A 26,076-nucleotide genomic window follows, 5' to 3' on the forward strand; every position below is an offset into this window, starting at 1 on the left:
CGTCAAAAGCTCAGCTGTTTTGCCGTTTTGGCGCGATTAGGCTTAGTGTTAGTACTCTGAAAATCTCCACCAAAAAGAAACTAAATATAAAACTTAAGAGGTAGATACCAACTTCGTTAATAATAATGGGTAATTTATACGCAAGGTAATGTAATTAATAATTTAATTAAATATTAAATACAGTAAACTCTGAAACGCTGGATCTTAGACTAAGATTGAAAACAATAATAAAAACTGACTTCAATAAAGAAACTCTATTCATAAGTAAACAGTTTTCGTGGCCTAACTCTCAGTCACTGGCTTGAGCTTGCACGGGTCGGCTGGCGGCTCATATCACTCTAAAATTACAAGTACGGTTTGGTTCCAAGTATCTGATAGTGCAGTGAATTTATTGTACGAGATTTACATCTCAAGTATACTGGGGTAAGCAAATACCAAGACTATTTCCATGGGCGTACCCAGGTAGGGCAGGGGGGGCAGCTGCCCCCCCTGGAACTAGAACTATTATGATTTGTTAGCTGTTGTGATAGTTATTACTAAATTATTTCATGTATCTAAATAAAATTTATCCTTGATCCTTTCGAATTTAGACATTTTGTGCAAAATTATCAGCTACTGACTACCGCTACGGTTTTGCCAAAACCAGAAAATTATAATAAAAAAAGTAATAAGTACGGTTTTGCTTAGTCGGTTATGGTACGGTATATAAACTGATATTATAAACTTCAAAGTTTAAACGCATTGTGCGCAGGTAGGCTACGCAGCGCGTAGCGACTGGAACGTATGCTACGTAAAGTATCTACGATGGCCGTAGCCCGAACGTAGCATTACATAATTCTAAAATAGCCCTTTCTGGTATCGGGGGTCAAAAGTTATCCCATTCGCATGTACACTCTTCTGATTTTGTGTGTAATCTTTACGTCGGGTAGTGCGGCGGATGCCAAACGTACGTGGCATACGTACGTACATACAGTGGTGGGATCAAAAATTACCCCCGATACTTACCAGAAGTGTATGTTTTTTTTCAACGGTACCTGGTAATGGTTTTTATTAATTTTTTCGATAGATCGGGAATTTTGAACCAAAATTAGCTTTTATGAAATAAGTACTCGAAATTTAATTCAGAAACCACCCAGAAAACTATTATAACAGTCTGCAACGTGAATTAGTTTACGATCATAAGCAGAGGAAGGAAGTCAGCTGTTCTACCGAAATTATCATAGTGCAGTTTCGAATTCTTTAAATTCTAGTATCAAAGAAGGTGTATCGAATATTATATGTGCTCATTATTTTAATGTAAAGAAAATTTTGCCAAAATCATAATATTATACAAATTAGTAGTAAAATTGTACGAGTAGTTTTTGGTTTATGGTTTTGCTCTGTCATTTTTTTATTTTTAGTTGATATCGAAAGAAATTCATGTGTTTTATTATTATTTATTAATATCTATAATAAGTATAACTGCCGCACTCAGAGTGGAACATTAATTACTTAAATGTAATTAATTCAAAATTTTGACATAAGCCCCATACATTATCTGTCAAACTCTTCATTAAATTGAAGGTTAATCATTATGCGGGGAATTGACTACCGGGCTGCCCGCGGGCCGCCCGGTCTGGCACAAGTCTGCCGCTTGCCTCAATTGAACACACACAGAATCGTCGAAGTCGAATAGATAGAGGGCTGTAGATCAGTCGTGGACTCATGGACTCGAAATTCTTTTTAACAGATGATAGATCAGCATCGGCATTGATTTCTTTGGATTTTTCAATAAGTTCGCTGTACATAGATCGTTGTTCATGTAATCCTTGCTTTTAACTTTCCAGTTTCCACAAACAAGGATGCGACTGGTAAATGGAAATAAACGTATGTCAAAATAGTTTTTGTTGGTTTTTCTTAAGTTTAGTGTTTGTATTTTTTACAATAATATGTTTTAAAATAATATTTTAAGTGCACTCTAGTCGCTCTCCAAGGCGCAAATTACGACGGGCCGCCCGTTGCGACCATTCATGTACAGACTTGCCCGTGCCCGCGCGGGAAAAATGCGATCTCGCGGGCAGGCTGCGGGCACGGGCCGGCGGGCATGTCTGTGTCCGTACCTAGGAATTGACGAGCAGACATGCGACAGACCTGCCCGTGACGGGCGGCCCGTAGCGGGCGGCCCGGTAGTCAATTCCCCGCTTAATTAAATGTCTCTGAGTACGGCGGTAGGAAAACTAGATAAAAAAGAAAAAAATATGTTTGTTTTACTATATTTAAGGACTCCTAAAAGTAACAGTCGTCTACGTATTCGATCGAAAACTTAGATCTTTTTTATATAAGTAGGTACACGAAAAAATATTACTCATTAATGTTATTGGCCTTATAAGCTGAAATTTATTTAGGTTAAGAGGGCGACTAACCCAAAAAATCAAACATCGCCCTTCTCTCTTCACACTCACGCCCGTCTTTATATGCCAATATTGCCAGGTGAAAAAGGACGACGCGGATTCATCGCCAAATTCGTTTTTTCTCAATAACTCGATAAATATACAACATTTTAAAAATCCGCTAGGTCGGTTTATCAATGACAGAATTTTATACAATGTGTTAAAATATTAACTTAGTTCAATGCACGGTTATAGCAATAAATGAAAAAATCGTGAAAATTAGATGCATCTTTGCGATTTTTTTCTATCAAAAAAATTTTAAGAAATCGTGTTTTTGCTCAGATAGAATTCTTGGAAATATAATGTAGTATCTAATTTTAGAAAATGAAACAACTCAGGGCTTATTTTCAAGTATAAAAATGAATTATAAAATCGAATATTTTGGGCTAGTCGCCCCCTTAAGAGATTTGTTACTGTATACAAAACTAATTAATTTGAAAAAAAAATAAGTTTTGATAATTATACTTATTTTATTTTTTTCGTTTAATTGGAGTGGGGTCACTTTTTACCCCCGATACCAGATGCGTTGCCTTTTTTAGCGAAACCAGCTAAGGGATATTAATTAGGTATATCATTAGCCAAAAATCCTAGGCAGCTAAAAATCGTACTTAACGCTTTTTTTGGCTTCGTCGTACTCGGATAAATTGGTTGCTGAAATTTAAAAGACAAATTAATAAAAATTAAAATGTCTCAGGGAGAATATTATTCATACTTACTAATATTATAAATGCGAAAGTGTGTCTATCTCTCAGTGTCTGTTAGCTCTTCACGCCCAAACTACTGAACCGATTTTGCCGAAATTTGGTATGGAGATAGTTGGAGTCCCGGGAAAGGAAATATGATACCATTTATCCCGGAAAAATGGAAAAATATACGGTTCCCAGTTCCCACGCGATAAACCAATTTTGGCGCAACGGACTTAAAGGCATCAACAGCTATTACATACAATTATACAGCTATAATAATATTAAATAGATCTCATGTTCTTCTTCTTTTTTATTAATGGCTCCTTTGTGAGTTGCCAGTATCAGAGTGTTTTGGCAAAGACTTTACTTTATGAGATGGCAAGATCTCATGTTACTAGTAGGTTTTAGGTTGATAGGTATACATAAGAACAGAATTGTCAATAGGTATAGAATTGCCTAATAGTTATAATTATATTATTAATACTAATTTTGCCCAAAGTCGACCAAATTAAAAAAAAGTGTGTCTGTCTGTTACCTCTTTACGCCCAAACCGCTGAACGGATTTTGCTGAAACTTGGTATGGAGATACTTTGAGTCCCAAGAAAGGACATAGGATCCTTTTTATCCCGGAAGAATATAATATTAACAGAAGCAACGGTATGCGAAGCAATGTGGTGCGAGTTGCGAAATTTTAATAGCGATAAGGGTCAATTCAGACCGCAACGCGACGAGGCGAGGCGAGGCGCGGCGCGGCTAAATTTGTATGGATTTGACAGATTTCAATTACGTGAGCGGTGAGACGTCCTGCGAATCTGTCAAATCCATAAAATTTAGAAAATATTATGCATCTACACTACACGACGCGTTGCGGTCTGAATCAACCCAAGGCGAAATCGTTTTTTGCATACTCGATGTCAACTGCATATTATCATCACTTCGAACAGCTTTGAATTCATAAAAAGTTGGAGATTATTATTCTAAGTTACCAAGAGGTTTTCCGATGAATATTTTTTAAGCAGGAGGTCAATTTCATTCTTAAATATTTTAAATACCTACAGTGCGAGCATTTTTCATTTAACGCCTAGAGTCTAGACTAAAAAGGTCAATGACCGCTATCGCCTCATTTCGCCGAGTATTTATACTAAGTATAACTAGACGTATAGCTTTGTATTTATGATGAAAAAGTAGCTGCCAAAGATTTGGAACTTAAATTAACTATTTTGACAAACGATTAGCAAAAGCTTGTACTTACTGGCATGGCATGGCGTAAGAGGGCATTATTGGAACGGAGTTCCATATCGCGCGTTGCGAAAGGGGGCTAGACCGAAAAAGTTGTAACGACACTTTTTTATTACTACCTGCATGGTAGGGGCAGAGGGCGTTGATAGTTTTCCTGTGCGTCAACTAGATGGCGTTTTTTGACAATAAACAGCGACCCGTTGTTAGTATTCCTGGGCGTCAATACATGGCGTTTTTAGGGTTCCGTACCCAAAGGGTAAAAACGGGACCCTATTACTAAGACTTCAATGTCTGTTTTTTTTTTAAACAAATAATTATTATACAGTTCGACAAGGCTTTATTTGAACGTGGGTGACATTGACGGGAGCGCTGCTGGTAAAGAGGCCCATTCACGGCAGGACTGTCAAACACATGTCAAAAATAACGTTTTGGGCGCTTGACAGACGAGCTAATAATATATTTTATGATAGAAGCGCTTAGTTCCTTTTCTCGCCACGTTCAAATAAAGCCTTGTCGAACTGTACCAATAATAAAAACAATTTTATCATCAAGATTGTCATCGTTTGGTCGTAAAAGTATTGTAGTTGTAAGAACATAAAAATATTAATATAATATCAAGACTGAACATGACTTTCGTCTTAGACAAGACGAAAGTCATGTTCAGCGAACATGTTCTCCCGAGACCGGCTGCAATTAACGGTGTCTTTCTCGAAGTCGTAACGGAATATGTCTATTTGGGGCACATACTGCAGGTAGGTAGACATAACTTCGAGAGAGAAACCGATAGGAGAATACAGTTGGGTTGGGCAGCATTCAGGAAGCTAAGCCACATTCTCACGTCGCTCCGCAGAGCTTGAAGACGAAAGTCTTCGATCAATGCGTGCTTCCCGTTATGATCTACGGGGCGGAAACCTGGCCTTTTACAGCAGGGCTAGCTCGTAAGTTTTCCGTCGCTCAGCGTGCTATGGAACGCGCTATGCTCGGAGTTTCTTTGGCGGATAAGCTTCGAAATGAAACAATTCGTCAAAGAACTAAAGTCACCGACATAGTGCAGAGAATCAGTACGCTGAAGTGGAACTGGGCTGGTCACGTAGCTCGAAGAACAGACGATCGCTGGAGTAAACTTACTCTGAAATGGAGACCAAGGCTGGGAAATCGGGGTGTAGGTCGACCTCCAACTAGGTGGGACGACGATCTCCGCTTAGTTGCAGGCCCATGTTGGATGCGAGTAGCAGGAGATCGGTCATCTTGGCGTTCATTAAGAGAGGCCTATGTCCAGCAGTGGACGACTATAGGCTGATATGATGATGATGATGATGATTATCATATTGATTTTGACTATGTAAATACTTAATTAGATTATTGTGATATGTCACGTTAAGTAGCCATAAGTAGGTCATATTAAAAAATGAACTAATTGATTTTTTGTCTATTGCTATCTATGAAATATTCCAATAATTTGTTTCAGATAACCAAAACAAAAAATTATAACCAATCACGTCGTAGCTACCTCCACACGTAAATTCAATATCTTTTCGTGATTGGTTATTTGAAACGTCAATTCAGCGCCACCCCGACCTTATAAATAACAGTGCGGGCGCACGCCGGGTCTCTTTTCCACAGTATTATTATAGAGGAACTTTGTCGTGTTATTTTAGTGAGCTAACTCGAAATTCAGGATGCCGGAAACCTCAAAAATGAATGGATATGCTAAAACTAATGGTCACAGCTACGATATGGAGGATGGATCAGTGTTTTTATTCACATCAGAATCTGTCGGCGAAGGCCATCCAGGTTAGTTTTCAAGATTTAGCATAAATGTAATATGGCTGCCTCACACATGTGCGCAAATATTACATCAACATTTTAATAACATTTGTTTTGGTTTAGATTTTTATCATTGTCGTTAAAATGTTTATGTTTCCGATATATTACAATAATAAGTGTAGCCTGTGGAGCGATTCATGTTTTAATTTATTACATCATTGTTTGCAACCTAATGTGGTAAATAAATGGACAAAAATAAAAACACGTGGTGACTGATTTTGAGCATAATTATTATGGTGAAGACCTATAAGTAATTTACTAATATTTTATTGCAGACAAAATGTGTGACCAAATAAGTGATGCTATCCTTGATGCGCATTTAATGCAAGATCCCAATGCAAAGGTTGCATGCGGTAAGTTTTACTTTAGTTAAATTTAATTATAAAAACAAATAAAACAATATTTTTCACAGTCAAGTCTATCTTAATACTCATTTGTGCATTAATTTATTATGAAATATTTACAGAAACTGTAACTAAAACTGGCATGATTTTATTATGTGGTGAAATAACATCCAAGGCCAATGTTGACTACCAAAAGGTTGTTAGAGACACAGTAAAGCATATTGGATACGATGACTCTTCCAAAGGTGAGAATATTTGATTGATACAGATTAATTCAGGCCTCAGTTGTAAATTTCCATCATACGAGGTGGTAATTTTAAACTAGTTTGGCCTGTAGCCAGGTCACAATGAACTTCAAATAAAATCCTTACCCTGAAATGTACCTGGTTATTTCACATACACTAGGTTTTGATTGGCGTACACTCAATTTATTGGTGGCTATCGAGCAGCAAAGCCCGAACATAGCTGACGGGGTTTATGTCGACAGAGAGGAAAATGATATAGGGGCCGGAGACCAGGTACCGCTGCAGAAATGCACTTGAAAGTACTCTGGGTTAAATAATGCATGGGCAACATAGGCATCTCATTTAGTGTGTATGAAAATGGTCATTTACTTTATTTATTATCATAAATCATGCATGTTGGGAACAGGATTTGATTACAAGACGTGCAGCGTAATGCTCGCGTTGGATCAACAGTCACCTGACATTGCCGCTGGTGTGCATGAGAACAGAAACGACGAAGAAGTTGGTGCAGGAGATCAGGTACTTATGCAAATATGCACTATTTAATACAAAAATTTGTACTCCGATGTTGTTTGAAGTATTAGGAACTGAATATGAAGTGTAACTGGATATCTAAAAAAACCTTTGTTGTCATACTGTAAAATCTTTATAATATATGCATACTGTCATCTGCGCATTGCAATAATATTAATACTGTAAGAAAATTGAAATCTTATTCTAATGTTAGCAACTTCCTGCTCAGTATGAATAACCTCCTCGATCTTCTTATCTTGTTGTAATCATTGCATGACTAATGTTACTGTTAACCTAATGACTCTTAAAAATATTGTGAAACATACCAAAGTGTTTAATCATCTTATTGATCTATACTAATATTATAAATGCGAAAGTATCTCTGTCTGTCTGTCTGTCTGTCTCGCTTTCACGCCAAAACGACCGAACCGATTGTAATGAAATTTTATATACAGATAGTCTAAAGCCTGAGAAAGGACATAGGCTACTTTTTTTACTGAAAAAAACATTGTAAGGGGGTGAAAATGCGTAAATTTGTTCAAATTAAGTTAGTTCCAAAAATTCATACTAGATGGCTCCGTGCATCTCCTACATCGCACTAACGCTTGCCCAAAAGTCTTTCTATAAGAGGTGGTATTATCCTATATTCGGTTTTTTCGGTTGTTATTTCTTTTTTACGTTATTTAATAAAGCAGTACTTTATCTATGCAGTAACCTTAAACCCATCAATGATTTAAAATAGTTTATGGGTAAAGGTGTGTAATGGGGAGGCTAAATAAGCTTAAAAATTTGCCATAAAATATATGTAAGTAAAGTTTAATTAAAAAAATTGAAATGTTATGTGCACACTGCACAGCTGTTTTAATTAAAGGGGTACCAGAGTTTTTTTTATAAAAGCTTTTGACACCAATTTTGTTGACATCGCGCGCTATAAACTGAAGTCCACGTGGACGAAGTCGCGGGCAACAGCTAGTATTAAAGTTTCTAGTATGGCTTTTCATAGACAATAAACTTCAATTTTAAATTTTAATACTGTGTGTTCAAATATCTATACAGTGTGTAACAAAACTAAGTGATAATACTTTAGGGTATGTTTGGGTATAATAATATAGAGTTCACTGTGAAAGTAGCAGCGCTGAAAGAGTAACTTTTTTTTCACCTCATTATGGGAATGTGCATTACGCGGGGGCACTTGCCCATACAAATCACAAAAAAATTTTTGCTCTTTCAGCACTGCTACTTTTACAGTGGAGTGTGGACTCACCCTAAAGTATTATCACTTAGTTTTGTTACACTTTGTATTTTTATATACTACTAGCTGTCCTGGCAAACGTTGTTATAAATAATTTTTGGTATGAAAAATAGATGTTGGCCGATTCTCAGACCTACTCAATATGCTCACAAAATTTCATGAGAACACACAAGTCACAACGAACATTGTGACACGAGATTTTTATATATAAGATATTGCTTGTTGACTAATAATAATGATCATCAGATTAATCAATCTAGGAAGCATGATTTTTATTGTTCTTGCCATCGAAAATTTAGATCCCAGGAATTTGTAATGCATCAAAAATATTGTAGTGCATGTTCAAAGATTGCTATGAACATGATTTGCGTGGATTTACTGATATAATAATCAATCATCATTGCTTATGTTATATTTTTTTCCACTCAGGGTTTGATGTTTGGATATGCTACGGATGAAACTGAAGAATGTATGCCATTGACAGTTGTGCTTGCCCACAAACTTAACCTGAAAATAGCTGAGCTCAGGCGCAATGGCGAATTTTGGTGGGCCAGACCCGACTCAAAGACACAGGTAAGTCATATTTTCTCATGAGTACGTAATGTAGAAAAACCTTTAAAAAATCAGTTAATAGAACTTGTATAATTATTTTTATTTGCTACCTTAACAAGTCAATATTAAAATATAAAAGGGCAAATTTATAATAGCTTACCCTTTTTGTGTCAGATTAGGTAGTTACTTTATGTTATCAGTTATAAATTAAAATTTATTTATTATAAGGGGTTTTCCAATAAGGACTTAACAACTTTTTTTTTAAATTAAATTAAAACTATTTGAGATATTTCAAAAATTTTAGTATCGGGTTGAAGTACAATTAAAACATTTTTGAATGGAACTAGTCTTCGCACATATGGCCACCGAAGGCACTTTTGCAGAGGTGATTCGTTGAATCCAATTTTCTATGGCTCGGTTACACATTTCGGCTATTTCTCGTTAAATTTTGGCTTTGAGCTCTTCCAACGTCGTCGGCTTATCCAACAACTTGACGCGACCTCAAAGAATAAAATCAAGAGGCGTTAAATCGCACGTAAGAGGCGGAAAATGGACCAGTCGATAGGTCCATTTTTTGAGATAACACGCGTATAAAACTTGCTCTTCAATAAAACGATTGTAACGTGTGCAGCGGTGTGGCTTGTGGCGCCGTTCTATTGAAACCTCATACTGCCCAAGTCCATATCTTCCAATCCGGGCCAAAAATAACAAACAAACATAGCCAATCTGCCTGTCTACAAGGGCGAGAATTACGATCGAAAATCGGAGTTAACGCTCTTAAAGTAGCAGCCACCAACTCGGAATCTCTGAAGTAAATTTTTAAGATTTGCAGAAGTTGTTCGTTCATGTACTTCACCATGATAAAAATGTTATGTCTGCTGAATAAACTGACAGTAATAGTTCGATGTTAAGTGAAAGGGTGCGTCCACAAACTAAATTTAAAATTGTCAAGTCCCTATTGGAAAACCCTTTGTATGTGACATAATACAATATATTTTAGGTGACCTGCGAGTATGTGTTTGCGGGAGGTGCTACAGTCCCTCAGCGAGTACACACTGTTGTTGTTTCACTCCAGCACTCTGAGAAGGTAAGTGTAATTAACCGATTCATTGCGGCGCACATTTTTGAAAACTTTTAGTAGTGGCGCCATACAATAGGCATGATGACTATTTTTTTTTCTTATCGGTAATTGAAAGACACTTAAAAAATAGAAACATCGTTGAAAGAATGACTCTGATAGCTTAAAAATTCACCAAGATATGACAATTCAAATATCTCATAAAAAATACCTGCCCGAAACGCTCCGTACAAAGTGCTACGAAAGTATGACGTCAGTCTTTCGTAGTTTGTACGCATCGGGAGAGAACTTTTTTCGACAGGTATATTAAATATTGCGTTTATGAAAGTGGTTTCATAACAAAAGTTGCTTTTAATTGCATAAGTTATCGAATTGTATACAAATATTAAGAAATTTAATTGAAAAAAATTCGACTTGAATATCCAACTTTGAAGGCGCATAACAAAAAAAATACAAATGGTATCAGGCTGAAATTTTGGGAACACTTATTTTTTACCGTGATTTCTTTATTTTATTAACAAAATTCGCTAATCTTTGACCTTGTCATCATCCCTATTGTCTTGTCACACGTTAGCCGTGTCATACGCCATAGAAGTTGTATAATATGTATGTCTCGTTATAGATGTTGCAAACCTTTTGTAGGTTTCAAAGTTAGAAAAATGACAGCCCCTTTTTTTTCAATTCACAGAATATTCAGAAACGAAGCCTTGCTTGTTTTACGTGAAAAATTAAGATGGTTTTGTTCAGAGTAGAACCATAGTATAAGGGTTGATTCAGACCGCAACGCGACGTGTAGATGCATTTCTAAATTAGTATGGATTTGACAGATTCGCAAGACGTCTGACGCAATTGAAATCTGTCAAATCCATACAAATTTAGAAATGCATCTACGCGTCGCGTTGCGGTCTGAATCAACCCTAAGGAGGAGAAGTAAGTTATCTTCATACAAACGCACCGCGCGCGGCTTGTATGTGTGCGCCATAGTATCTATGCATCGTCGCACGCACACTTAACAAAATCTAAACCGTTTCTCAGTGCGCCAGTCGGGGCTAACATTGCACGAGATTCGCGCATCACGGCTAGGGCATTGTCACAAAAATATTTATTAATATTTTAAAAATCCTACCAAAACCAATGTAAAAAAGCCAAGTCTCTTTAAGTACCTAATCGATCCATCGCAAAAAGTTTTTAAATCTCATAGAAGCCAAGTCTTGTTAAACTTATTTTATAGTTTTCAATCAACATTCTACAATCAACATTGAAAACTATAAAAGATTTCAATCAACATTCAGTGACTGACCACAGTTTTCTTTACTTCGTCACCAAAGGATTGATTTTAGTGAATCCAGATGAAATACAAGCCGGAGATTTTATCAGCACCAGCGCCAGAGACAATTTCTTGCACACACAAGAAATTGATGAATACATCATGACACCATGGTTACTTACACCATCTTCCAAACTCATGAAAAGCAACCTTCCGTATCTGCTACGTGGTCTGCTCAACTACATGGTTATCCGACATGAATTCTGTTTATACTCTATTGTGACTAGAACAAATAAAGTCAAAAAGCTTTATCGCGGATTGGGCCGGAGATAACCTACTTCCCCTCCATAAACTATAGTAGAACCTTCTAAACTCTAAAGTGTAATTTGAGGGAGATACAATCGTTTTCTAAGGCGCTTTGCAGACGACGGGGCGGGGCGGGCCGGTCAATTTCGCCGCGTACGCCCGTCGATGTCTGCGGCTGCCCGCGCCGCGTACACAAAGCACACGCCGTCTGCGTTACTGCATGTAAACTGGTTTGTGTGAGTGGATCACACAAACCAGTTTCCGTGTCCAGTCCGGGCAGCCGCGGCCATGCGCCGCCAGTTAAGGAATGCAAATCTCGCGAGATTAGGGCTCAAGCGAGATCCCGCGAGTTTATGAATACAATACCGCTAGATCTAACCAATTTCGAGATCTCGCGAGATTAGCAGTTTGGTGGTTTTTTTTTTTTTGCAAATAATCACAATATTTGAATAAATTACGCAAAAAATTACTAAATATTGTAAGTATTATAAGATTAACATTCATTTTCACGATTTTTTCAATAGAATTTTATGCATCAAACATTGTTTGATGTATCTGTCTATAATTTTTAAGTAGTCAACTTTGAGTATCTACTATCTATCAAATAGCAAATGAAAGAAACAGCCAGTCTTCTCTTTCTCTCTAATTTTTGGCGTGGCGGTAATAACATGGACGTCCGCGGTAAAACGATAACATAGGGAAAGTAAAATGTATGGAAATATATGAAGACGCTTTTAAATTTCCGTCGACGATAACTTTTTAACGTGCACGTTAGAGGACATCACAACGTTTACACTTCTGAACCGCACAAAACGTCCGCGGTGCCTAAAATCAAAAGGGCATTTAACGTACACCCAACGTTTTATCGTGGAAGCCAGCGTCCACGATAACGTGACGTCCAGAATTATAAAAGCGCACTATCAAACACAAATATTTTAGTAATAAAATAGTTCTTTTATAACTAACAAAACAACGAAAAGTCAAAATTCAGGACCTAGTTGAGAATCAGTGCACAGCTGCTTACTAGGCCAGCTCCTCTTTGCAGTGTTGTAAAAGTTACCGATTTATCGGTAGATCTCCCAAACGCAAACAAATACCGATAAAACGATTTTAGGGTATAATCTCCCTATTTACTCAATCTTAGAACATTAAACTTAATTTATATTCATTTTGTAGTTTGTAACACCAAATTTAACATTTTTATTATTATTATTTTATTCCCCAAGTTAGGGTTATTCCCCAAGGGGCAAGGCATTAGATTGGCCTTTCAATAAACAAGCAAATTTAGGCTGTAATTAATACTCACTAAAGTTGAATATTATTGTAGGGGAATATATTTTTTAAATACGTGGATATGAATGCGACAGGTTTCAAATTTTCAATTTTCATTTTTCAATTTTTCATTTTCTAATCATTCGTCCGATACGCAACTTCCCATATTGTATTAACGCAAATCAAATGTCTAGTTCAGACCCAGACAGTGATTTTCCAATCACTAGTAGTGGTACGTTCGAAACAAAAAGAAAAAGATATACTACAAAAATATAAAAAAAGAGTGGGAAACACGCCCGGAGTTTGCTGGGTGGTTACAGTCAAGCAGTAATATTAAAGATGCAAACTACGCCTATTGTCTAAGCTGCAAGAAGGAGGCTAATGATTAATAACTTTAACACGTGTTATAATTTGATTTATTTAGGCAGCATTCTCTATATTTCTCCCGATTTTTAGTTGGTAGCAATCTCCCTATTTCTCACGATTTTTAGTTGGTAGCAACACCGATTTCATAAATATCATTTCTGCAACACTGCCTCTTTGTTTTGACTCCGTGATTGCAACTCCATTCGTGTCAGTCCGCGCTTCAAATAAGACGTTTTTATGCTAAAGTGTAATCTCGTCAAACTCGCGAGATCTCGCCTTTTTTTCGTCCGAGATCAATCTCGCTAAAAAAGGCCGAGATCTCGCGAGAACGAGATTGCATTCCCTACCGCCAGTGCCCGCCGGGCACCATCGGCGCAGTCTTTATGCCCGCCGCGTGCGTTGGTAATATAGGATTCCCTTTGTGCTATCGTTCGTCTGCAAAGCGCCTAAATGGCACGGCTCTCGTGTCATGGGCGTACCCAGGTTCTGGGCCAGGGGGGGGGCAAATTACCCAGGTTCTGGTGCCAGGGGGGGGCAAATCACCCAGGTTCTGGGCCAGGGGGGGGGCAAATCAGATTTTTCATAAGCTAGGTGTTTATAAAGAATAAAAAATAATTTTTAGTTGTAAAAATATTGTATTGCAAACAAATGGCAAAAATTCGTTCTTAATTTTTTATTTTTATAGATAAAAGTACTAGATAATATACTTAGTAGGGACGTCAACATGATCCAGGGGGGGGGGGGCAGCTGCCCCCCCCTCGGTACGCCCATGTCTCGTGTCATAAGCCACGTTAAAAAAACGTCTGTACTGAATCGGTTAAATAAGGCTATTCTTTATATTAGTAACAGAAAACGCACCCTTACGTTTTAACAATCCAAACTTATATTACTTATAGTAACTAACATAAACAGGCAATACTTTACCAATTGCATTTTAATTTATGTAATGTATTTTGCTAATTTAGATTTTTAGGTAATTAAATGCTAAAACAATCTCAAGTTTGAAACAATTTTACATACTTTTAATAAACATACATTTTAGTAAGATTAATTAACATTGAGACTGTGTAATTTTATGATTATAATTTATTATAATTCCACATATAGAATGAAAATAACTTAACACTAAAATATGTTTTATAAAATTATATCTCATAATCTCTAATTTTACCTCTTGCTTCATAAGATTTTTTTTTTTAATTGAGATGTGTCAAGGGACACCCGAATAGAACGAAGTTCTTTCTTATGTAATATGTTCAAAAAACCTGTATACATATTAATTATTATACACTCAAAAAAAATATTTAAAAAAAAAAAAAACGCCATATCTATTGACGCCCAGGAATACTATCAACGCGTCGCTGTTTATTTAAAAAAATCTAGTTGACGCACAGGTATACTTACTATCAACGCCCTCGGCCCCTAACATGCAGGTACTAATAAAAAAGTGTCGAGGTCAAATCAAGATCAAATATCGTTCTGTCTAGCCTTCAGATTTACGCCGAATGCGCGATAAGGAACTTCGTTCCAAAATGATTTCATAATATCTGTCTGATTCCTATATTTTTCATAAAACTAATTTTGAAACAATATAATATTATGTAAATCCTGTGTCTGAAGATTTAAAGAATTTAATTACCATTTTAGATCACACTGGAAACATTGAGGGACGAAATCAGAGAGAAGGTCATAAAGGAAGTTATTCCAGCTCAATACCTCGACGAAAAAACTGTTATACACATCAACCCCTGTGGAAACTTTATCATCGGAGGACCTCAGGTAATTAGCATTTATTTAACACCTCGATCGTGGGTATCGCAGATACAATAGATTTTCAATTGTTATGCGGCAGCCGCCTGCCGCTTGGGGATTGATGGGTTAATAATAAGTAAAACCTTACTCCCTCTTAAAAAAAAGATTCACACTGTAGGTAGTCTTGTTATGTACTACGAGGGCTGCTATTTATGTATCCGGAATTAAAAAAAGAAACAAACATATATCATTTAATATGGTTTTATTGCTTTTCAAAATATTCGCCGCGATGATCGACACACTTTTGCATACGCTGGAACCAATTTTCATAGCACTTTTTCCATTCTGATTGAGGTATCTCCAAAACGTGCATTTTGAACGCATCAACAGCCTCTTCGCGGCTCGAAAAACGTTGACCACGTAATTTGTTCTTCGCGTATGGAAATAAAAAGAAATCGTTAGGTGCCAAATCAGGGCTGTACGGCGGATGACCAGTCAATTCGATCTTTTGACCCTCCAAAAACTGAGTTGTTTCAGCTGAGGTGTGACAGCTAGCATTGTCGTGATGTAATATGATTCTGCGTTGTCGGTTGTCCTTTCTTATTTCTTCAAAGACTTCTGGTAAACAAATGGTCGTATACCATTCAGAATTAACCGTTTTACGATTCCCTAATGGCACTGTAGCCACATGTCCATTAATTCCAAAAAAACAGGCGACCATTTGCTTCAAAGTACTTTTTGCACGAGTAACTTTTGTTGGTTTCGGCTCATCTTGGAACACCCACACCGTTGACTGTTGTTTAGTTTCGGGGTCATATGCATAGATCCAAGATTCATCACCTGTGTAGATATTATAAACGGCTTTTGACGTACCACGGTTGTATTTTTTTATCATTTTTTTGCGCCAATCGACACGAGCCCGTTTTTGATCGATTGTCAAGTTGTGCGGAATCCAACGCGAACATATTTTTTTTACAGCCAAATGTTCGTGTAATATCTTATGTATGCTCGTTATACTTATGCCTAAGGACGCCTCTATCTCGCGATATGTAACATGACGATCACGCATTATTAGTTCCCGCACAGCATCTATATTTTGTGCGACAACAGCTGTTTTTGGGCGACCTTCTTTATTTTCATCCGTGAGCATAGACCGCCCACGATTAAACTCACTGTACCAGTGATAAACAGTGGTTTTTGATGGTGCTTCATCTCCAAAAGTTGCGGTGAGTAGAATAAAGCACTGTTGTTGATTTAGCCCACGCCGAAAATCGTAGTAAATCATTGCACGAAAGTGTTCACGCGTTAAATCCATGGCAAATGAAGACACGCAATTTTCAAAATGACGCCACAATGGAAAAATAATTGACAGTCACATGAAACAAAATGTATTCTTCAACCAAAGAGTTCTATTTTCAAATGTTGTAATTACTTTTTAAATATTGTTATTGTAAGTGGCCAGTTCCGGATACATAAATAGCAGCCCTCGTATCAGAGAAGTTGATTCCTAGGCAGATGGGGGCCTACGTAGTTTAGTCGCGTTACGTCAAACGCAGCCAACAGATCACAATTAACATTGAATTGACATGATCTGACCAAATGACGTTGGTCTGTCAACTGCCTAGGAATCAATTTCCTCGATGGTACAATGCTTTGTCCTTTGTATGTGAAAGTGCATGACAATGTTTTATCCTTGTCTAATTTATTAGAAAAATTGCATGACAAACTACCGAGATATCTTTTGGGGTTAATAATAAATACTGGAATATATTATGTGCTTGACAAACTAAGTTTTTATTATTTTTTTCTAGTCTGACGCCGGTCTGACGGGCCGCAAGATCATCGTGGACACGTACGGGGGGTGGGGCGCGCACGGGGGCGGCGCCTTCTCCGGCAAGGACTTCACCAAGGTGGACCGCTCGGCCGCGTACGCCGCGCGCTGGGTCGCCAAGTCGCTGGTGCGTGCGGGGCTCTGCCGCCGCTGCATGGTGCAGGTGTGTACACGACTACATTCGTACAGTACCACAGAATATATATTAGTAGTACCAACAGAATTCTCACTCGTGAAACCCGTTTAAAAAAATAACAACTCATGCTGCTATACTATAAAGTTCAAATTCCGACCGCGCAGTGCTAGGTGCCTACAATTATATTCACCTACATGTCCGCTCTCTTTCTATCGCGTAAGAGGTACCCTTTCTGACGAAATCAAGATTGTCACCTTTTAGAAAATAAAATAATATTCTTTTAATTACTATAGCTACTAATAGCAAACTTTTTTATAGTAATAATCAAATTTTAGTAACCCAACCTACGAATAATAAAAACTAAGGAAAAGTAACTCCGTCAAAAAACATGCTCCACAATACTTGTCAAAAAAGTGTACCTTAGGTACACATTTCAATACATTTGCAATATTTAGGTGACCTTGAGCGGTACTAGGCTGACTTTACATGACAGATCAAAAGGAACCAAATTTAAAACGGTAATAGTATGGGAGTTACGATTCCTTAGTTTTTATTATTCGTAGAACCCAACGTATATTTTATAATAGTTTTATATTCGATTATAGTGTAGGAGCTGGTCAGAATTTTTTTACAACTTAAACATAGTAACTTGTGTTTATTTATGTGTAGTATGCGGTTTGTTTGTAACAAATTGGTTTATTTGCTATGTTTGTGTATTTTTTTATCTTTTTTTGTATTTTAAAATCCTTAATTACTTTATTGAAATATTTCTTTGACTTTTTTCAATTGTTCATATTTATCAGATTAATAATGATTCTGTCACAGCGGTTAAATCAGTATGTAGATAAATGCGACGAAAAAATCTTGCGCGCGCGTCACCGCTCGCTTGTGAGTCCCTTGTGATCTGCCCCTTTAAGAGGATACACCAGGGGCGAGAGAAATTGAAAATAGGTATTTGAAAATGTATTGCTGTCTCACCAATCTCAAGTCTCCCACCGCAGAGCGCGATAGAGACAATACGACAAAAGTTCTAATAAAAGAACAGAAAATCTTCGAATCGTTGTCCGCTGATTCCTTCTCCAAAACATAACCGATTTAAGTACTTTTTTCATTGGGAATTAAAGCAAGGCTTGAACTGTGTTCCTATGTTTTATATTTTTTGTATATTCTAGCCAGTTTTGTTTTCTGGGTGTTTGAACACAGAGGAAAATCTGGCCATTTTTTTTGGTTTTTGGACGTTCTTATCTTTTTTAATAATACAATTATGAAAAAAAAGAAAACATAGGGACACACTAATAGTGGCCATAGATATTCAGGATCAAAATCATAACTCTACCGGCATTATCCAGGGAGGAAACAGGGGACAACGTTTGTATGGAAAAACGGCGGTATGGACTCCGCTTAAAGGGGTACTTACAGTTCGATACCTAAACGCGCGAGTGGGACAGGCCTGACAGTACCTACTCGCAAATTAATAATGCGCATGCAAATCTATACTTATAATAAAATCGTAGAGGTAAAATTTTTGTACATTGAAAATAAACTTGAAAAAACGAGTCAGGGGCATATTAGAACAGTAGTAAAATACATTTTAACTGTTTTTGAATAAAAGACAGGAACGATAAAGTCCTAAGCCACATAGCGGGTAGATTCGACACAGAACGATATCTTTTTAACAACCTAGAAACTCCACCCAGCTTGAGTGACCCCTCTCCACCAAGCCAATGTCACAACATCTAAAGGCAAAGGGTGGAGCAGCATAAAATCTAAGGAAATCGGAAAATGTCGGATCTACTGGCCGCCACACCGACTGGGACCTCACCGTTCAAAACATTAATATTATTATTATGCAATTTATAAAACAATAAATATATATATTTATTTATTATATGTATAACATATTATACTCTATTCTATTAAATATATATATACACATATATATTAAAAAAAAATTATGATAATAAAAAAAAAAGTGTCCATGGCGTGATGGACCACAATTAATTAAAATTTATAATATTATTTCAATTATCCTTGGTGCGAAAAACCTAAATAATAAAATAACAAAAAAAGGATATGGACGAACAGTCCATAGACGGCCCCAATTTTATAAATAAAAAAATAAAAAAACTGTTTTTGAATTTTTAGTTTCTCTGTCTGTTTGTCTGTTTGTACAGGCTAATCTCTGAATCCGCTGGACTGATTTCAATGAAATTTGGCATGATGATTCCTTACATCCCTGGTCAACATCTTAGATACTTTTTTTTAACCGACTTAAAAAAAAGGAGGAGTTAATGTTTACTTTGCTGTTTGTGGTCAGATTTTCAAAATTCTTTTTTTGTTGTATAGATTGCCCGAATTTGATACCATGTTTACAATAAAATCGGCAAAGTGCGAGTCGGACTCACGCACGAAGGGTGCCGTACCGTTATAGAGAAAAAATAGGCCAAAAGTTGTGTTTTTGTATGGGAGCCCCCCTTAAATTTTAATTATATTCCAATTTTATTATCAATTATCAAATAACACATATATTTAAGGATTCTGTGAAAATTTCAACTGCCTGCCTGTTGTAATTATTGGTATCGAGCAAAAAAGGCCAAAAAAATCATGTTTGTTGTATGGGTAATAATTACCCTTAAATATTGATTTTATTTTGTTTTCAGTATTTGTTATTATAGCGGCAACAGATATACACAATCTGTAAAAATTTCAGAACTCTAGCTATACGGTTCTTAAGATACAGCCTGGAGATAGACAGAAGGACAGACAACGAAGTCTTATAGTAATAGGGTCCCGTTTTTACCCCTTGGGTACAGAACCCTAAAAACGGTGACTTGATAAGTAATGGAATTGAAGAAACTCCTCGGAATTTACAACGACAACCAAAGTGATTACCAATTCTAGCAAAGGTCGATCTTTAAAACTTTTCCTAATATTCGTAAACGCTTATCCAAACACTGGATGGATATTGACCACTGCGTATCTCAATTCGTTACCAGCCATGGAAATTTTAAAGTCAAACTTTACGGATCTAAGTTACTAGCATCGGTCGAGCACATAGGTAGAAATGGTAGAATATGTAAGACCGAAGGCAGTATGTTTGAATCATGTTCTCTGGGAGAGTTTTTTCTGCCAAGACGAAAGAACTACAATGCTAGACAACCTACAGTGTAAATCTGATGTCGCATACTACGGTGATCGTGGACAGCAGGAAATTAATCCGTGCCTTCAAGCGTTTTTGTCATAATTATTATTGGCAACAGTCTAACACAAAAAATTCCAATATTAATTTAGCTATACTTAGTACAGTTACAATTTTTATAATTATAGTTTATTTTCGTGGTGCATTAAAAATTTCGTGTGTAATGTAGATCCAAATAAAATAGTCGTAGATGGGTGTTCAATTTTGTAAATCTCGATTTTAATAACATACATTCACTCGGACGAAGTTGCGGGCAACAGCTAGTCTTTGCTAATTGTCGTAATCACGAAAACACCTGAATCTATGAAATGTAAGAGCCCCAAACAATGCACATGCATTTTGCACCTTGTTCATAGGAAATACCTAGGTAACACTGAAAATTTTTAGAAAATGAAAAACGGCTTAATGTAGAAAGCTACCAATACTTTTATTGTTTTTCGAAGTAATCTCCGTTCCTTTCTACACATCGCTGCATACGATGGAACCACTGAGAAAAGCAGTGGGCCCAGTCTTCCTTAGGAGTCTCTTCTATAGCATTTTCGTACGCTTTCACCGCATCTTCAGGGCTCGTAAAGCGAATACCTCTAATCTTATCTTGGGAATAAATGAAAGTCGCAGGGTGCCAGGTCAGGACTGTATGGCGGATGACTCATTATCTCGACACCTGCCATAGACAAATATTCAACAGTCCGTTTTGCGGAGTGCGCTGAACCATTGTCGTGGTGCAGGATGATCTGATTCGAGGGCGCTGCTCTCGAATTTTTTCTAAGACAACAGGCAAACAACGATTGACATACCAGTCTGCAGTAACTGTCCATCCATCTTCTAGCACAACTGTCGCGAAATGATCTTTCTGACCGAAGAATGAGGCAATCATCTTTTTTCCTTGACTTCTTCCTTTCTTTACCTTAGTTCGCCGATCCTCGAAAGGAAACACCCACTGAGCTGATTGTCTTTTGGTTTAGGGTTCGTAGCAATATATCCAGCTTTCATCACCTGTGACGATGTCAAATACAGCATTTGAGTCACCACCGTTGAACTTATCTAACATTTGGCGACACTAGTCCATGCGAAGGCGTTTCTGGTCGTCAGTTAAAGTATGGGGAATCCATCTGGTACAAAGCTTCCTGACGCCTAAATGTTCGTGTAATATTTTTTGAACTTGACTCATACCAATGCCTAAGCTTGCCTTGTATGTCCTGGTAGGTCACTCTCTTATCTTCCTCTATCATGCGTCGCACAGCACTGATGTTATTTTCAGTAGTCGCTGTTAAAGGACGTCCCTCACGCGGATCATCACTGAGATTTCTACGTCCACGCTTAAACTCGTTAAACCAATTGTAAATAGTGGCACGAGATGGGGCTTTATTAAGAAATGCTAATCGCAGCCTACCATAGCTTTGTTATTGAGTAAGCCCACAACGAAAGTCATAATAAATCATTGACGGAAAATTTTCTCACGTTAGGTTCATTTTCACGTGTATCACGAGTTTTATATTCACCGCCAATTTACAAAAACAAATGACAAATAAATGGAATATATTACATTAGGTTCTAAAATTTAAATTTAAGAAAAGAATTCATTAGCAATGTTTCTAACTGGCCAGTTCTAATAAACATTTTCAGTGTTGCCCACGTAGAAGTAATTATCATATAGCCGGTGGCTGTCCGCTGTCGCTGGTCCGTCAATAAGTGCTATATAACTCACCGGGAAGCCATCGCGACGTGGCCAGTGACGTTATCATGGTAACAACGTCCTAGCAACTACGTCGCCGCAAAGTGGTGTTATTCTTGGTTAAGTTTAAAAACAGCGCTTTGCAGCGACGTCTTCTGACGCTCGGGAAATACGACTGTTGCCAAAAAAATACGAAAATTTCTATGCGCATTATCACTTTGGGAGCACTGTAATAAACTTGGTTAAGACTGAAACTATCGAAACCGACTGCAGCAGTTGCCGCACGGCGACCTGCAGTTTTTCATACTCAATTTATATCCGCCAAACACGGACCGCTCAAGGCTCAAGCAGTTCTTGAGCGGTCGGTACAAAGAACAAACTAGGCCATCCGCCTAACATGCTTGAACTAACAAAATATTATAAAACGTAACTTGATGAAACATAATAACTATGTAATTTCAATTGCCAATTTAAATGTCACAAAGCACGGCAATGTGCGCTTTTATAATTATGAACGTGGCGGTAATATCGTGGACGTCCGCCGTAAAACGATAATATAGGGAAGTAAAATGTATGGGAATATAATAATAATAATATCTATGGACGCTTCACACCACGTCAGTCTGGCCCCGTGCTAAGTACCTGAAGGACTTGTGTTACGGGTACCAGACAACGGAAATATATTTAATACTTTTATACTATACATATATTTAAGATTTTTATTATACTATACACATATTTAATACACATCCAGACCCGGGAACATTGAAAACTTTTTGTTCCGTCGGCGGGATTCGAACCCGCGACCCCCGGCTTGAGCTACCAATAACCCACCAACTGAGCCACAGAGGTCGTCAATATATGAAGACGGTTTTAAATTTCCGTCGACAATAACTTTTTAACGTCCACGTTAGAGGACATCATGACGTCTACATTCTGCTGAACCGCACAAAACGTCCGCGGTGCGTAAAATCAAAAGGGCATTTAACGCACCCAACGTTTAAGGGCGTTCGCTGCGTTAAGCGTGCGCCCGGCGTGGCCACCCGCGAGGCGTGCTTATTTCAAGAGCAGCGCTGCGTTGAGCGGGTCAGCCGTCGTACGATTACTATGGCGAGCGCACGGCGCGGGCGCCCGCGGCGGGCAGCCACGCCGGGCACACGCTCAACGCAGCGAACGCCCTTATTGTGGAAGTCGGCGTCCACGATAATGTGACGTCCGGAATTATAAAAGCGCACATTCAATATATTATGTATTTATAAAAGCTAGGAGTTTCAAGTAATTGTGTATTAAGTTTTTGAGTTTATAAAGGTAGTTAATAATAAACTATCATTTTGAGTTATGGAATTAGTTTAAATTAATATATGAAACACACATCAGATTTTTTAAAAATAAAATAAAAGAGGCAAATGAGCAAACAGGTCACCTGATAGAAAGCAACTACCGTCGCCCATGGACACTCGCAAAATCGGAATACGCTCTCTTAAAATCTTCAAGAAGAGAGCGTATTTAAGCCGGTCGTAAAAAAAAACATTATCCTGCGTTCAAAAACGCAAATTCAATATTCATATTTTTAGAGACGATTATGTTTGTTTTTCGAGCTTCTAAAAATAAACTGTTTTTATTTAATTATAACATTTTACCTAAACCACATTTTAGTGATAGTTCCACCTTGGTAACAAGAACCTTTTTGTTTAGTCCATTTCGGCCATTGTTCTTTCAACGCGACCGCTCGAGAGCAGTCGGTCCCGACTGTAAAGTGCGGTCCATCTATGGCCAGTCTTAAACTTAGTAATATTATAATGTGAAATAATGTCTGTCCGTAACCTCTTCATGGCTGAAGCGATTTGGACGTAATTTGGTATGGAGACACTTAATAAGAGTCCGAAAAGGATATAGGATCGCGGGAAAATGTACTGTATGTGTATGTAATGTGTGTGTATGTAATGAATATGTAGTGTAATGTAACTTCGGCAAAACTTAGTTGCGTTCTAATTACTCCTAAACCTCTTTATTTTGTAAAATATAATAATACAAAAGTAACCTCTCGTACGGTTCACTCACGTGAAATTTAATGTGCAATTCATTACAAGTGAGATACGGCCCACTTCAAAAGATTTATTGGAACTAGAAACAAATAGTCAAATATGAAATCGAATCAAAAAGTAGGAACAATATTCCTTCTAAAAGTGTGAATACGTACCCAGAAGAACCCCTAAAAACTTTGTTGGGGTCAAAGGTCACAACGATTTTTCTCCCAAATTCAGTATGTATTATTTGGTCCCTGGTTGGTTTGGTCATTGGCTTTAAAACTAATGTCATAATTACGATTTTTCAGGTCGCATATGCTATTGGTGTAGCGGAACCACTCTCAATCACAGTCTTCGACTATGGCACTTCACACAAGACACAGCAGCAACTTTTGGCCATTGTTCAGAAAAACTTTGACCTTAGGCCGGGAAAAATCGTCAAGTGAGTACAAATTGGTAACCTTACTTTAAGTAAACGTATAAGGCATCCATTACACGCACATACAAGCGACAGTCAATTCCGTCAATCATGAATTATGTTTGACTGATGGTGACTGCTGGACTGACGACTGACGGACTGACTGAAAACGGTTACTCAATTCTCTTTAGTTTTATGTCAGTCAAAGCCAAAATGTTCAAAGGAAAACATTTCTAATTTTTTTCCTATTTTGTCAAAAGTCATGAATTCATGATTGATGGTTGCATGAGAAAAAACCAAAATATCCAAATAACAGTAAATCAATTTCATGCAACCATCAGTCACTGCATTACACAACATCAGGCACAGTCATGACTGTGGTAAAACTGACAGCAAAACCTACCGTGTAATGTTTGCCTAAAGCTTGGATATACAACACTTGTAACGTTACTCATGTGTAGATATTTAAAGTTCGCTTTTTTTTCAGAGAGTTGAACCTCCGAGCGCCCATCTATCAGAGAACCAGCACCTATGGTCACTTCGGTCGAGAGGGATTCCCATGGGAGAACCCGAAGCCCCTCAACGTAGATTGACTTGAAGTTTGAGCACTTAGTTTATTGTAAATAGTCACGAGTATATTTCGAACACTTATCTATGTGTGTCTATGTAGCGGGAGCGCAGAGATATCGCTGTCTCTCTATAGGTTAATTTATATTAATGCCATTTCGCAACTAGGCGGAGTGTTTAACACGAAGCGAAACTTCTATGTTTTAAGTATTCATTAGATTAGGTGTAACGGGTGCCGTCATATCTGAATTTGAGTTAGTTCATGTCCCAGTGTATTAATGAAATTTCGAAACCTGTTTTATGTATTTATTATTCGATTTATTTATTTTCATCTGTGATTTATAATTCATATTCAGTTCCCGGAATAAAATGCGATGGATTTAATTTATGATATTATGTAATTCCTTATATTTTATTACTGAACTGCCAACAATCTCAAATGTTTTTAATAAGCTTAGTGAAATGTAAGCGCTTATATAGACATGGGTTTCTGCTTCTTTGGACATGTCACAGTGGAACGAGCGAGCGAGGAGCGATCTTCGCTTTCCCGTGAAGCTGCAAATATAGTACTGTTGAGACAAATATGACAATTTTCTCTTTGCGAGGACCCGTTTTGACTCTTCGTTGTTGGGTTAGTATTTTTTGTCTCACAACAGTATAATTTGTGTTGTGTTTCCGAAAAGGATATAATGTGGAAAAGAGCCATTTTGAAAACACACCGACACGTCCAAAGCAGTAGTATGCTGTGCATTTAAATAAAAATATTGTAACGATCGACGACATTAGAGACGTAGACGCTTCGTCGAAGTAAGTTCATTTAGAGTTGTAACTTCGGTAGGATGGATAGGTACCTAAAATTTTTCAATTCGTTATAGATTGAAATAAGTGAATTTTCAATTTTGTCAGAATGTGAAGTTTTAAACTAATATTAAATTGTGTTTTCCCGGCGCATTATCGGGAACAAAATGATTGAATTTTTATTTAGCCCCCTGTCTATAGCATAGGGCATAGGCCGTTATAGTCAATACCACCCCCACTGAACAACAGGGGCGTGCACTCCTTGAAGGCAGAAATGCAGTGCATTACGAAATATCT

The 26,076-nt window shown here is 37.4% G+C and overlaps 1 protein-coding gene across 3 annotated transcripts; it reads left to right on the forward strand.

Annotated features, from left to right (window-relative positions):
• The first annotated feature begins 296 nt into the window (after positions 1 to 296).
• Positions 297 to 25,947, forward strand: LOC121726792 (S-adenosylmethionine synthase). Of its 3 annotated transcripts, none has more exons than XM_042114309.1 (11): positions 297 to 423; positions 6,013 to 6,148; positions 6,457 to 6,534; positions 6,648 to 6,770; positions 7,177 to 7,289; positions 8,965 to 9,108; positions 10,088 to 10,174; positions 15,024 to 15,155; positions 16,940 to 17,122; positions 24,305 to 24,438; positions 24,902 to 25,947. In XM_042114309.1, the coding sequence occupies exons 2-11, from the start codon at positions 6,034 to 6,036 to the stop codon at positions 25,005 to 25,007; spliced, it is 1,215 nt and encodes a 404-aa protein (XP_041970243.1). In that variant the 5' UTR covers positions 297 to 423; positions 6,013 to 6,033; the 3' UTR covers positions 25,008 to 25,947. The 3 variants fall into 3 exon arrangements, with proteins under 3 accessions (XP_041970243.1, XP_041970242.1, XP_041970241.1); XM_042114308.1 differs by lacking the exon at positions 7,177 to 7,289 and adding an exon at positions 6,931 to 7,043 and having other exon boundaries at positions 300 to 423; positions 5,823 to 6,148; XM_042114307.1 differs by having other exon boundaries at positions 302 to 423; positions 5,823 to 6,148.
• The last annotated feature ends 129 nt before the right edge of the window (positions 25,948 to 26,076 follow it).

Source organism: Aricia agestis, chromosome 5, assembly GCF_905147365.1.
Source record: "Aricia agestis chromosome 5, ilAriAges1.1, whole genome shotgun sequence".
NCBI classification, from domain to species: domain Eukaryota; kingdom Metazoa; phylum Arthropoda; class Insecta; order Lepidoptera; family Lycaenidae; genus Aricia; species Aricia agestis.

Excerpts from the sequence above, each read along its gene's own strand:
- LOC121726792 (XM_042114309.1), top strand. The coding sequence starts at position 6,034 with ATGCCGGAAACCTCAAAAATGAATGGATATGCTAAAACTAATGGTCAC. Across the intron at positions 6,149-6,456 it reads TGTCGGCGAAGGCCATCCAG|ACAAAATGTGTGACCAAATA; the intron begins GTTAGTTTTCAA and ends ATTTTATTGCAG. Across the intron at positions 24,439-24,901 it reads AGGCCGGGAAAAATCGTCAA|AGAGTTGAACCTCCGAGCGC; the intron begins GTGAGTACAAAT and ends CTTTTTTTTCAG.